Source organism: Frieseomelitta varia, unplaced genomic scaffold (assembly GCF_011392965.1).
Source record: "Frieseomelitta varia isolate USP_RPSP 00005682 unplaced genomic scaffold, Fvar_1.2 scaffold_215, whole genome shotgun sequence".
Lineage (NCBI taxonomy): Eukaryota > Metazoa > Arthropoda > Insecta > Hymenoptera > Apidae > Frieseomelitta > Frieseomelitta varia.
The window spans coordinates 1,533,707-1,546,906 of record NW_025109917.1 but is presented as its reverse complement, the minus strand read 5'-3'; the positions used below and the strand labels follow the sequence as shown (position 1 = coordinate 1,546,906).

Below are 13,200 nucleotides of genomic sequence, written 5' to 3'. Positions count from 1 at the left end.
TTTTCTATATCCCGTTTATTTACTCTTTCTCTTTTATTAAATACTACGGCGTTTGCGCGGCTCTGTAATTAATATCGTCGATAAAAATTACCTTTATTCTCATTGAAAATATAAATAAATTACAAAATATAGTGTAGGTTAATATTCGGAAGATCGTCGTGTTTAACATAAAGTCATTGCGATATCGCCGAGCTCTACCAGACAGTTTTCGAGCATTTATTAACGAGACATTATCGACAAGTCTTACTCATACTCAGCATTTTGATATCATGTTTCTACCAAGGTACGTTATACACAGATAAATGTAATCCATGTCAAGTTACGCATTAGAAGATTTCATTTCGAGCATTTATAAGAGATTCTCTTACGCACAATAAGGTATAAGTATGTATATTATATATATATATATATATATAAAATGATGTGCAAATGTCAGAAATCTTGCTGTGCAAATCCAATCAGAATTCAATTCTTACTTATGCGTTTGCCAATGAGTTATCGAAGTTCTATTCATGCACGATTTTACAATTGGATCTGCTTGACTGTGGCACACGCACATCACAATTAACTGCTAAGACTAGGAAATTCATCGTCATTGCTACACAGTGCTTTCAGTGTCAGACGCCATAGACAACGTTTGGAGCTTCGGTACGGAATAATTTTCCGAATGGCCATGAGACTGCGAGCGATTCGATATTCTTTCCAAGGTTGATGGGGCCGATGGGGTGTCCTGATGTGCTTTCGGTGGTATTGGCGGTGGACTCACCTAAAACGTGAAACGATAATGTTGATAACGTAAAACGCAAACGTGTGAAACGAATAATCGAAATTTTGGCAGAGAAACAATTACCTCTTGACCCGGTAAGGAATGTGATCCCTGAAATGTACCGCTCGCGAAATTTCCAGTAGAAACGTTCAACACGTTTATCACAGACGGAGGTGATATATTCATAATGTCGTTGCACCTTGCCCGTGGTTCAAAGTCCTCGTAACCGAGGTTGTTCAAATTAGTCAAGTGCGATTGGAAATCTAATAAGCTAGCAGTCGATATGCCGCTGTCGCGAAGATCGTTCGGTTCATTCTGTGCTTCTGAATCGTCGTCTGTGCTCCATTCTGTGTTGCGTTTGTACGCTAAACGCTTCGGTGGCGCGGGTGGTACTACGATGTTTGTATTCGAATCTCTCTTGTCGGGCGCTGTAACATGAAATTTTCAATTGGCTTCTTGCAGCTGTTGACACAGAAATTCGAATCAAGAGAACTGCAACGTGGTTCGTGGACCAAGGAGTCGCAAATTCTTCCAAGCCACGTGTATAATTACAATGTTCTCATCGCTGTACAGTGTTGCGCAATTATTAGATAAATTCAACATCTGTATCTGCAAGATCTGAATGGCTCATAAATTTCAATTATATCTCGAAGGAACACTTACTGCAACCTCTAGGAGGCAAAGGTGGCGCTGGTTCAGGGCCAGGCTCACTCCATGACGTTCTCAAACCAGTCTGATCCACTCCGTCCGTTGGCGTTGGCAGAGAATGTCTCAATGGTAATTTCGGACTTAACGGCTTGCTCAGAGATCTCTGATGCGTGGGTCTGGGTGGAGTGGTGCCATAACCCACCGAACGTGGCCGTACTTCCCGTTGCGGTATAGGTGGCGGTCCACCGTCTACTTTTGTGTAAAAACCCTCGTCTTCGGGTAGGCCGTCGCTGTCCGCGTGAGAGGTTCTGCAACCTGCCGTTTCCAACGTGGCTGGACGTTGTTTCTCGTTAACGGGCAACGGAGGCAACGGTGAACTAAGGAAATTACAAATGAACACGAAGATTCAAATCCAGTACAAAGTCGAGAATGTTGTTGCAAGTTCATTTGCAAGCACAAAGGAAAATGCACAATTTTTTTAATTACTTGACAATGCTGTCCTGATGAATTGTTCTTTGTCTTGCTAGTGGACCGAGGCCCTGTTTCAGCTGCGTGAATCTTTCATTGAGTCTCTTATGCAGCGGTTGCACGCCAGCCGGTGCAATTTGCCCGTGTAAATTCAATCCAGCCTCCAAAACGCTCATTTGATCAAGGATCAAACCCTTCAGTCTGTTTACGTGCGGGACCATTTCCGGATTTTGTCTGGCGAATTCAGGAGTGAGAAAAGCCTCTTGGTACTTGGTGATACCACCCATTACGTTTGCGTCGATGATGCCTTGGAGTCGCATGCTAAAGGGGTTAATGTTTCCATTAGGTTCGGCAGTGTATTGTGCAACAAGTCTCCTCAATTCTCTCTCCACGCTCAGCATAGTTTCACAGGCGTATTGCACAGGAGCTAGTAACTCTGATCTCTTCTCGATCACTTCGAACCATCTAAGTATACCGGGTAGTTTCTCCTCGGTGGTTAACGTGGTTCTTTCGATCCAGAGAGATTTAAACTCGTTCTCGCGATCGACCGGTCCTCTGTGAAGTGGCCGATCGAAGATAAACTTCCGGACGTCGTTTACCAAATAAAACGCGACCACTCGCTCGGGCACTTCTGCACCCCGACAGGCTAGACTATTTTCCTCCGGGATCGGTTTCACGTTGCAAATCTGTATGTCTGAAATGTTGCGTTCGAAGCGTTACAAGCATCCGCGATCTGTTAATTGGAAGGCGGAGCAACGAATGAACTTACATTGTCCCTCGGAGGTGAGGATGCTCTCGTCGGGTGGCGAATTCTTCATTAATATTTGTGCGCTTGGAAATTCAGTCTGTAGTCGTTGCGTGAATGCCCCTATTCTTTCGTATTCTAAACCGCGATAGATGAATAGCTTATTCTGCAGAATTATAACAAACAAATTGGGGATTAAATCGCGTTCTCATTAATCGAATCTGATTCAAATTTCATCCTCTTTATAAACTATTACCTACCCTAACGAAGAGAGGGAAACTAAGACCATAAAATCCTACTCTAAAGTACTCTGGTTCTGGCCGAAGCTGCGTCAATATGTTGTCCAGGAATTTGGCTTGCAGTTTGAGTACGTTGCTGAGTTTCGCATAATCGTACAACCTGGTCTCGTACAACATTGCCAATTCCTTACACAGGGGGATACCTTTCTCCCAACATTTGCCTCGATCCAGGTAATGAATTATCTTGTGATAAAGAACTTCTTTCCTCTGCCATTCTGGCTGCTGAGGATGCGAGTGATCAGGAGGTAAAATTGTGGAACTCCAGCCAAGCTGATCGGCGTATAATTTCATTGTGAATCCAGCCTCTGTATAGTTCTCGGCTGCTAAGTGCAGGTCGTGAAGCTTGTAAATATAACGCAGGTACATCTCCTTACGATTGAATTCATTTTTGTAAAAATTCTGAAGAAAAGACGGTGACGAGTCATTACTTTGATCTTCGCTTCTCTCCGTGCAAATGCGAAGTTTCTCACCTACCAATAAATTAACAGTACACGACATACGCTTGTCGCGATTCTCGTCCCCCTGAATCACGCTTCTGTAGTCTAACAATCTTTCCAGCAAACGCGTAATTGACGTGATGAATGCAGTTCCGCTGTCCTTCCAGGCTGGATCTTCCGATTGAACTCTGTCCAATAATCTGCGGACAGAAATGAATTAAATGTTTCATTCATGTGCGTGTGTATGTGTGTGTGAAACTGTGTGTAGTTCAGTTGCGAATCTGAATGATGCACTTACACAGCGCTAAGATGTTCCCTAACGCAGCATGAAATTTAAATGAAATAAATTACTACTAATGCCAACGAATAGATTCGTGAATACAGATTTGTTTTTAATCAGAAACATTCTCACGAGAATAAATTACCACTCACATCGTGTTAAACAACTGTCTGTACTCGTCGTCACCTTTATTCTCGCTGATCAAGATATCCAGTTTGTCGATCAATTCCGATTCCACGGATCGGAAGCTACCGCGAGCTCGTTGCTCACATTCCATCATATCGAAAAAGATATGCAACGTGGCCTTTCTCAGTTCGCTTTCGGGAACCAAGGTAACTTCCAAGAATGGGCCTACCATTCCAGGAATAAACTCCAGCTTACGGTCGCCCAAGTAAGTCCACATGGAGAGTATTTGAAAGCCCATCAACACCCTCATGTCTGCGTACTTCTCGACGATCTTTTCACGCTTCACCTCGGTGAATTGCTCGAGTTGCAAAGACGGCTGAGTGAGGTACGCCACGGCTAGATTAAAGTACGTGGACCAGAGTTGCGAGTCGAAGCTACCTTTCAAAGGTTGAGCGAGTTCCTGCAGTGACTTCAAGATAACGCTGTTCGCTTGCATTCTAATTACCAGCCAATCCGGCGGAAACACCTCCTGTTTGACGAGGTCGCGTAGAACTAGGAAAGCTCTTAGTAGAAAGTTCTTCAGGGGTTTCTGCTCGCCGGTGTGAGCTAGCTCCTCCCAAAGTCGAGCATAGTGATACTCGTCTAGAAGCTGAAGCAATCCTATCAAGCAAGCTACCAGACAGCCCAACACGGGCCCGCTGGTATTTATTACAATCAGAATGGTCTGTATCAGTACGTCCAGGATAGAGAGACACAGAGTTTCGACGTCGTGCTGAATACAGTTGTTAACTTTGTTCGTGTCTCGCCCCCTTTTGTGCAGAAAGCTGAGGATTTCTCCCAGAATCTCCGTGCAAGATCTGAGCTCCTCTCGTCTGACTAAATGAACTTTCAAGTGTCGGCACATCGTAACCAACAGCAGGTTCCTGCTCTCGTCGTCCTCGCGGAACAACGACGAGGTAGTCAGATTTTTGATGGCCGTTAATTTGGCTTGCGTGAGCTGCAACGGTGGCTCCCTTGGCACCGAGTCGAGCATCGTGCAAGTGAGTTTCGCCACCTCGAGGACTGGCAACACAGCGACTAGTTGCTCGAACACTGCCGAGATCGAGTAAAGTAAAGCTATCTGAGAGTGAAGCACCATCTCGTACGGAATGCCCAGCATCTTGTTCAACGCGGCGAACACGCAGTACAGGTCACGTTTGAAACTGTCCTCGTACTGGCCGGCTGTTGCTCTAGCGAACAACAGGCGACTTTGAATGATGAACTTGAAGATGTACTCCAGAGAACGGAAACACTTGATTATAGGCTCTTGCTTCTCCGCCGCGGTCACCCAATCCGCGCAATGTTGCACGCTGCTTAGAAGGCCCTTGTACACGAGCGCAGCAGCGAAATGACCAGAAATATAAGCGTCCATGACTGGCTTGAAATGCTCGAACTTGGAGTCCTCGAGAAGGCTGAAGATGGAGACGAGCACTTGGAAGACTAAACCCGAATGAGCCGTGGAGTTACCGTCCTCTGTATGAAACATGGAAAACAGAGCGTCCAAAATGTCCTGCAGGAACTTGACCAATTCCTCGCCGTCCAGTCGCAGTACGCGGCCTAAAGCCTCTGAAATTCGTTCGGGATGCGCCTTCCACTGCAACAAACTCAGAAGGTCGACGTTTTGCGTCAGTTTCGTGCTGCAAAGTAATGTATGAACGAACACGGCTTCCTTCGGGGACCTGGAGAATGCTGGCGAACCTGAGAAACCGAACGAGAGATGAGAGTTAAGTCTCGAGATATCTCATATATAGAAGAATATTTTTACCTGTTGCGTTTGGTTCCCGAGCACTACTGGGCAAAGTGAGGTAACTCAACGAATCCAACTTGGAACGATCCTCGCACTTATAAATGTACAGCTCGTGAGGGCCGTCTTGAAGCGTGGCTCCTCCAGGTTCCATGAGACGCACGAACGCGAAGGAGAACAATTTCTTATCGTTCTTTTCGCGTGCTGCGTTAAAAAAAAGAAAAAACAAGGAAAGTTAAAAAAAAACTATGAGAACTGCATATTCGGCGCGCCAAGAACTGTTAATCTGTGCGAAGGAATTTCAACAGCTTACTGGAACAATGCCGGAATTCAAAGCGGACGTGGCTTCCATAAAACTTGTCTATAGGTATCGCCAATCGAACCGTCTCGGCCCACGACGGGCTGTTGTGATGATATATAACCAAACTTTGATACTCAGAGCTGCCCTCCATTCCAGCAGCGCCGAACAAGCATTCCTCCAGTGGTTGACCGTCCGCGTCCAAAACCAAAATCGTCACCTACGACACGATTTCGTAGATTATACTTTTCCTTGCAAGTCGAACCCACAGCTTTCATTACACAATATCGATGAAATATAAATACCTCGATGTTCTTCCCCGTGGATTTCCCACCTCGTTCGAACTCACCGCGTTCCAGTTTCAGGTACAAGTCATTTCGCACGTCACCCGGCATAATCACGTCGGAGAAGCCGAGCTTCTTCGTCAGGCAGATGTTCTTGAAAAGCAGAGGATTCTCCTCGCGAACCTGGGACAGCTCGCCGTGTAGCACGCGCAGCGAAACCACTATGCCGTAGTTAGGCTGGCCCGGAAGCGGGGAACACTTGTTGTTGCGGATGATCTGCTCGTGCAGCTGATGAAACTCCTTTTCTTCTCCTTGGCACACCTTGAGACAATGCTACTTATAATCTCTCGGCGCGTGTTCGACGCTGTACAGCTTACCTTGAACGTCATTTCAAGTTCCTCGGTGTGATCCTGCGTGGCCTCGGCAAGCGAGAGCACCGCGACACCGTGGGGCCTTCTGTACGTGGCGGTCCCCGTTTTATTTTTCCCCGAATCCGAGTACAACATTCTCCCGCACCGCATAACGTGCGCGACCATGTAAAGATCTCTGCTGAGGTCTGCATTGCCGAGGTCCGTGAAGATCGTACAGTTGCTGTGAATTTTCTCTATGAAACTGGAGAACCCTTCCTTGGAGATCCGAACCAGGAAACGCTCGCTCAGATATTGATTTCGCTTCGCGTCGTACAGGGAGAAGTAGATCTCTGTGTCCTCGCCGATCGAGTGGCCGAAATCCCTCATGCAGAAGTAAAGATGATGGGTCAGCACCTTTCGGTGCTCCTTCCGCCTGAGAGTTCCCCTAGCCGACGCCCCTTGTGAATTCTCCGCGCTCTGAACGTGCTGAAATCGATAAAACGTAAGGGAGGAATGCGTAAACGTCTCTCCGCGATTCGTACACACTATCGTAAGTATCCGGATAATTTCATCGATCTGCAACGACGACGCACGAATCTCGAATAATGCCGAAAAGAGTGGCACTTGCCAAGTCCTTTGTGGAACGATCGGTTTATTAAAAAATAGGCACACGGCACAGTTCAATTGTTCAAGAGTCCATCGTCTTTCTCTTTTTCTCGTAACTGAATTACACACTGATTTCTCGTTCACATTCGAGGAGTGAACATCCATTCCACTTTGCGACGAGATATCGAAACCAGCGGAGTTACAAATATAGAAATTTCGATCGAACGTTGAAAATTTTATGCCGTGACCCGCGCGTGCACCGAATGCATCCCTAAAGCCAGAGCTTCATTCCAATTCTTGCGGAGTGCTCGAAATGGTCAGTGGTCCGACTGGAATTTCAATGAGTTTCAGCGATACGCGTTACAGCGAGGTATGAAACGCTCGAGTACTTTCTCCGTCCCTCTCTTTCCATCCCTTTGGAAGTATCGAGCTCTCTTTAACGCAATTTTACCATTTTTTTTTCAATCGATACCGAGTTGCCACTGCGTGCGTTGGTTGAAAAATTGTTGAAAAATGTTGGCGCACAGCGTTACGTTTATTGGGCCGGTTTTCACGCGTTTAATTACGCGGGATATTGTATCGTAGTAATTACCACGTGATAGAGTTCCACGAGTGACATGGTATCCGGATCCACCATGTGAGCCCCCTGACGTGGTACCAGGTCCAATCCCAGCTTCCTGAAACGTTAAAAGTGTCGCGTGGTTAACTATTGCAATGTACGAGCAATAGCGTAAAAATTTTAATTGTTTGAACTAAAACTAGATTATCGTGGACGAAGAGTATGTATATATGTATGTACATAGTTTTACAATGGAAAGGATATGCGCACAGTAGGATTCAGAAATTGATCGGGGCTCGAAAGTACACGAGTTTTGGCCGACGGAACAGAAATTTGAGATCTAAGAAGAGGCAAAGTGCTCGAGCCTTGTCAGAAATATGATAATGATAATATCGACTCAGAACTGGTTCCTTTTTTTCACAGGATAATTTTATTCAACGTAGTGCAATCACCACGGAGTAGAAAGCGACAGACAGTCAACATATCCAAGTTAAAATTAATTCAGAAATTCCAACGAAACGAACGCTCCGTGTTTAAGATAGACGAGATCAGTCAGGCGCGTGTAAAAATTCCTTCCCCGCTAAGTGCATTTCGCTGTACATCATTCGCACAGGCGCAAAGTGAAGTCAAAGATCTTTTTTCTACCTTTCTGTACCTCAATATCAAAGACTCTATCCGGTGGAGTCGGACGAATCTCATCTTCAATGAACGAGGCCTAGCAAAAAGGGGTTGAAGGACCATCATCGGACATGATCGACGGGGGAGGGTAGCGCGATCCAATTAAACCGGGCATCGCGTCGGTTTCGCGAAGTTTAGTTTCTGAAGTGACGGAGCGGTATAGTTAACTTCCCATGACCCCGGATGGCCGCATGCCATAGGGCCGACGTGTTCTCGAACGCATCGGGGGCCCTACAGGCCCGGCTACTCGCCAGGGTCCTCGCGTGGCCCCTTCACCTCGCAGGAATGCAGCCATACGCCGCGCGCGTTTCGACTCCGCTCGACTCGCTTTTCCTTCTCCTTTCGCGTGCACGCGCTTCTGTCCCACAGAATTTGCATTCCGATGGACACGGGCGTTTTTTTCGGGGTTAAATTTTCGCCACAGAGAGAGAGACAGAGAGAGAGAGAGACAAAGGAGGCGAAGACAAGCCGGAGGATGTTACGAAACGAGCTAGAACGTCGCAGAAATAGCCCGATTGATTGAAAGGAAACGCGTCGAGCTACTAGCATAATTCGCGCTGACCTGGAAATTCTGTGGTGTAACTGTGTAACTTCGTTGGAAATGTAGTGGACCGTGGAGTATCTGAATATTTGTTGAAAACATTTTGATGAATGTACCATGCTGCTTGAAACAGTTTGCTTGTTTCGTGAAAATAAAAACGAAGCTCTTATAAAGCTTTTTTTTTTTCTTCTTTTTTTCTTCTTTTTTTTTACACATTGTTCACGCGTAACATTGTAATGAAAATTAAGTTTCAAGTTTTGATACATACAGACCCAAGCAATGCTTGTAAAAATCAAACATGACATGAAACGAACGTTCTATTCTGAGTATACAAATATTATTTTTACACTGTATATGTATAAAGAACTCTATACAAGCTGCGATATTTAATTGTACCTCAAAGCCATTTTTCAGTCATCTTTTTTTTTTTTAACAGATGTCTGTGAAACGTAAAATCATAAGTAAATTTATTTTAACTTTATTTGAGGAGACTTAAAAGAAAAGAAAATATGAAATTACTCCCAGACGCGTCGGAAATTGAATTTCTCTCTATAAAAAAAGCAAAGATCCAGGAAAAAGGGAACGGTTGTTCAAATTTGGACAATACGATTGTATTAACATGATTGTTTTAATAGAATAAAACAGTCCTTGTGTTTAAATAATAGTCATTATTTAAAATGCAAACACCTTTGGTGAAACGGACGTGCAATTTCATTGCTCTTAAGCGATAATTAAACCGTGAATTCCGAATGGATTTTGGGCGGATCAGGGAAATGAAGTGGTACTCGAGAGCGAGCGTTGCTTTTGCTTCTCGCTTCGTCTCTCGTCTGTATCCTTCTCACCGCCCATCGTACGACTACGTTACCGATTCTAACCGATTCGGTGTACCGTCCTACGCCCTCGTCGACTCGCCAACTAGGGGCGTATCTAATTTTTTCCGCCGACTGACTTTGAATTTCACGGGGAAACAAATTGTCTCGTAGCGAATGAACGTACGATATAATTCTACAGACTCGGGGATAAACTGCTTCGGTATATCAATTTTGAAGCATCTATTTACTCAATGTTTTCTCACAGACGGCCACCTCTCTTTCACTTCTTCTCAGATTCCTTTCTCGCGAGGGAATGATAAAGAAAAAAAAAAAAAAAAAATACAAGTGGTGCACGATCAAGCATTGCTTTAAGTCTGCTCGTATGGACTGAACGTGAGCATCAATGGCGATCGCCGAATGGGGCGGTTTCACGATCCGCCGACGCGATACGGTCCTGGATATCCTGAAAGGTCCCCCCGGTTGATGGAATGCAGGTGAGCAGGCAGAGTTCGATGCGTGGAGACAGGTACAGGCATGTCCGCCACGTCGTTCGGACCTATGTCCCATTCCAAAGATATCGGATATATTCTCTCTCGGAGCGGCGACGCGACGTTCGGTTCATCGCGAGGATCAGCCGTCTGGCTCGAGGAACGGAAGACGAGAGCCATCATCCTTCGCTCGTTTCTCTTCGTTGCGTCGAAAGAGGCCCCTCTCGGTCCCATCGGATGACGAATTCGTTCGGCCAATGGCCGCGCGCCGGCCACCACGAGACTCCGGAGGAGTCGATTCACTTGCTGCGTCGTCGAAATATTTTCAAGCCACGATCGGAGCCAATGGAAATGTTTATAATTCGGGAAATCGATCCTAAAATTGCGTATATAACGTGTGTTAAAATGGAGACGATCGATCGTGGCAACGAGAGACTGAGAAGAGTCAAGCGTGCGAAGAATTATAGATAATATAAAAGTATGAAGATACTTCACGTTAAAAACTTGATGCATGCAACGTTCAAAATTGCGAAACTTTCTTTCCTGCCACGATATTTTACCCAAATTTATTCAGGCTGACTTAAACTACGATCGATGCCACCAAGAACTTCTTCAGCTTCTCTTGAAACAGATGTACGGGTGGAAGTAAAGTTCCAGGGGACATTAAAAGTTTCAGTTTAGCCTGAATTATTAAACTCGATGCCGGGGATTCGTAAGTTTGAGACAGTTGACGGCTCGGACTCGTTCAGACATGGTTGAACTTCAAGTTCAACCCGGAGAATTGATGACCCGACGGCAATAACAAGAGAGAAATTTTGTTGCAAATCAATGGATGGTAAACTTTTCAGCTGCGAGGTATTCTTTGCGGAATTCAGTGAGCATTCGGTAGCTTTAAACGCTGTAATTACGTCGGTGCTGCTGCGAGTTGGTGAACTCCTGTTTCTGCTTCAAACTGACAATCAATTATTAGCCTTCGTTCGCCTCGCACCGTTCCTCGCGCTGTCTTTATATTTCACCTTATTTCTTCTGCTTTACGCCGACCAATTAGCTCCGCTCTTTTCACATTTTTCATCATAAAGAAGATCTAGCTGCTACGATTTTTTTCATTCTGCAAATTTCAAATCCAACAGTATTATGTAAATTTTACAGCTTAAGTGTCACCGCAATTGTTAACATTCATTTCTTACGAGAAGTCGAAAATGCACAGAAATAAAGGAACGTTTTCCAAGTCGTTCATTGTAACATCTTCGTCGATGATTTCATTGCGCTTTCTGGGAATTAGAAATAATCTCAGTGCTGCAAAAAAAACAAAGTTCCACGCGAATAATATTGTTGCTACAGAAAAAAAAAAAAAAAAAAAAAAAAAAAAAAAAACAGAAATCATTCCCAAATATTTAAGACGTCGTCGCTATCAAACGAACGAACATCGTGTAAAAGCAAAGTTCGTAGATACTGTACTCGCAAGTAGTACAACGCGGTTTCTCGCATTCGTGTAAAATGGCCTTAATAGGAGTGTTTCCTGATCCCGGAACGAGTAACAAGACTCGTACGTATAGCAAAGGGTTCGTGGGAAGACGAACGCCGCGTCTGGTTTGCCCGAGGGTATACATACACACATACACAACGAGACGTAGTATATGCATCAGGTTCCTCTACAATAAACGTTCCAACGACTTGTGGCCGCGCTCCCGAGCGCAGTTGCAGTTCCGTGCAACGTCGGTCTCTCCGGCCGCTCCGGCAGAAGATAGCAGGCAATGGTGGTAGTAATAGATGTCAGGGCCAAATCCTCGAGTCCCCACGATCTCAATTAGATCAAATGACGCGCGATTAAGCGCGATTAACCGCGAACCTTTCGGTTTTTCGTTGCTGACGGACGCCCAAGTCGCTGCTTCGCGCCCCATTATTCATTTACAATGGCTGGAAATTATTTTGTTCCTTCAATATCGGGTGAAACTGGACGTAAAAGAAAAACAGGCGATATAAATACCTATTTGTTGATTTGAATGCACACATCTGCTTTCGGCCATAGGAATTCGGACACTAGGGCCCTCTTGCACAATGGCTGTCAATTAAGTCGACATTAGTGAATTGACAAGATGCGAGATTGTAGGTTATGATTTTTCTTCTTGTACATCAACCCTGAAATTGGGTTTCGAATCAAGTGACACGTAATTTGTAAAAACTCACTTGTAAATACTCTTGATACTCACAGCCAGCAATTTCTCGAACAGTTACGTTAGTCAAGTACAACGATCAAAGTAAAGAAAAGAGACGCGTAGATGCTCAAGTCACTAAGGTAAGATCTCTAAATGGTACGCGTTACTCTCTGGGTACCGAGTAAAGAAAAGCATCGATGCCATCGTTGGACGCTTATTAAGTTCGACGATCGCTGCCATTCATTAAATTTCTTTCAGCGAAGTAGCAGCGCGTCGGTAGCATGCCATGAAAGCCCCTCTCCTCTCCCTTCTACTACCTAAGCGCTTTTTCCCTTCACGACGCGCTACCTCTCATCGTACAGCCCTGGGCCCGAGTAGAACAACGCCAGCACCGTGCTACGCCGAGGCGAAGGCAAAAAGAAAAAGGCTACCTTACGGAGAATAGAGGCAGCGTTTCCCAACCTTCGGGGACCTTTTCTCAACTACTCGCGGCTGCACTTCGAGAGACTCTGCCACCCTTTCTTCTTCCTCTCTTTTAGATTGCTTTTACATTGCTCACATCACCTGCTCAGACAAGGTTAGGAAATGTACGATATAACGTTTCTTATCTGACCCGAAAATACTCGATTATCGAGTCAACTTCAGTCAAAGGTGTATATGACCTTTCGATACTTTGAATTCTTTTTAAACGGAAGGTAGAAATTCCAAGTTACTTGTTACTGTTAATATCATTTATTCAAATTATCTCGAATTCATTTATATCTTAGGTAAAGAAAATATGAATGGAAACGTAAATGGAAACGGAATGCGCTGTATCGTAAAAAATTAAATTGCTCGGCAGAAAATATTGCTTAGTGATTGCGATTGCACATTTTG

At 44.9% G+C, this 13,200-nt stretch overlaps 1 protein-coding gene and 1 long non-coding RNA gene across 6 annotated transcripts in view; both read right to left on the bottom strand.

Moving 5' to 3' along the window:
• Positions 1-68: 68 nt before the first annotated feature.
• LOC122527326 (dedicator of cytokinesis protein 3) overlaps positions 69-13,200 on the bottom strand; it is a 48,956-nt gene continuing 35,824 nt past the window's right edge. The window contains exons 5-18 of one of the 4 annotated variants that reach the window (XM_043651399.1): positions 7,683-7,767; positions 6,512-6,970; positions 6,156-6,467; positions 5,866-6,070; positions 5,574-5,756; positions 3,796-5,506; positions 3,662-3,679; positions 3,401-3,563; positions 2,888-3,325; positions 2,652-2,793; positions 1,901-2,576; positions 1,430-1,791; positions 851-1,194; positions 69-766 (exon numbers count right to left, since the gene is read on the bottom strand). In XM_043651399.1, coding sequence (XP_043507334.1) covers positions 599-766; positions 851-1,194; positions 1,430-1,791; positions 1,901-2,576; positions 2,652-2,793; positions 2,888-3,325; positions 3,401-3,563; positions 3,662-3,679; positions 3,796-5,506; positions 5,574-5,756; positions 5,866-6,070; positions 6,156-6,467; positions 6,512-6,970; positions 7,683-7,767 — 5,266 coding nt within the window. In that variant the 3' untranslated portion in view covers positions 69-598. The remainder of the gene's footprint in view (positions 767-850; positions 1,195-1,429; positions 1,792-1,900; positions 2,577-2,651; positions 2,794-2,887; positions 3,326-3,400; positions 3,564-3,661; positions 3,680-3,795; positions 5,507-5,573; positions 5,757-5,865; positions 6,071-6,155; positions 6,468-6,511; positions 6,971-7,682; positions 7,768-13,200) is intronic. The other 3 variants (XM_043651401.1, XM_043651402.1, XM_043651403.1) reach the window with 3 other exon arrangements.
• Positions 9,404-11,435, bottom strand: LOC122527343. Of its 2 annotated transcripts, none has more exons than XR_006306322.1 (3): positions 11,356-11,435; positions 11,185-11,276; positions 9,404-11,120 (listed from the first exon to the last, which is right to left on the bottom strand). It is a non-coding gene; the product is annotated as an uncharacterized LOC122527343 (long non-coding RNA). The 2 variants fall into 2 exon arrangements; XR_006306321.1 differs by having other exon boundaries at positions 11,330-11,429.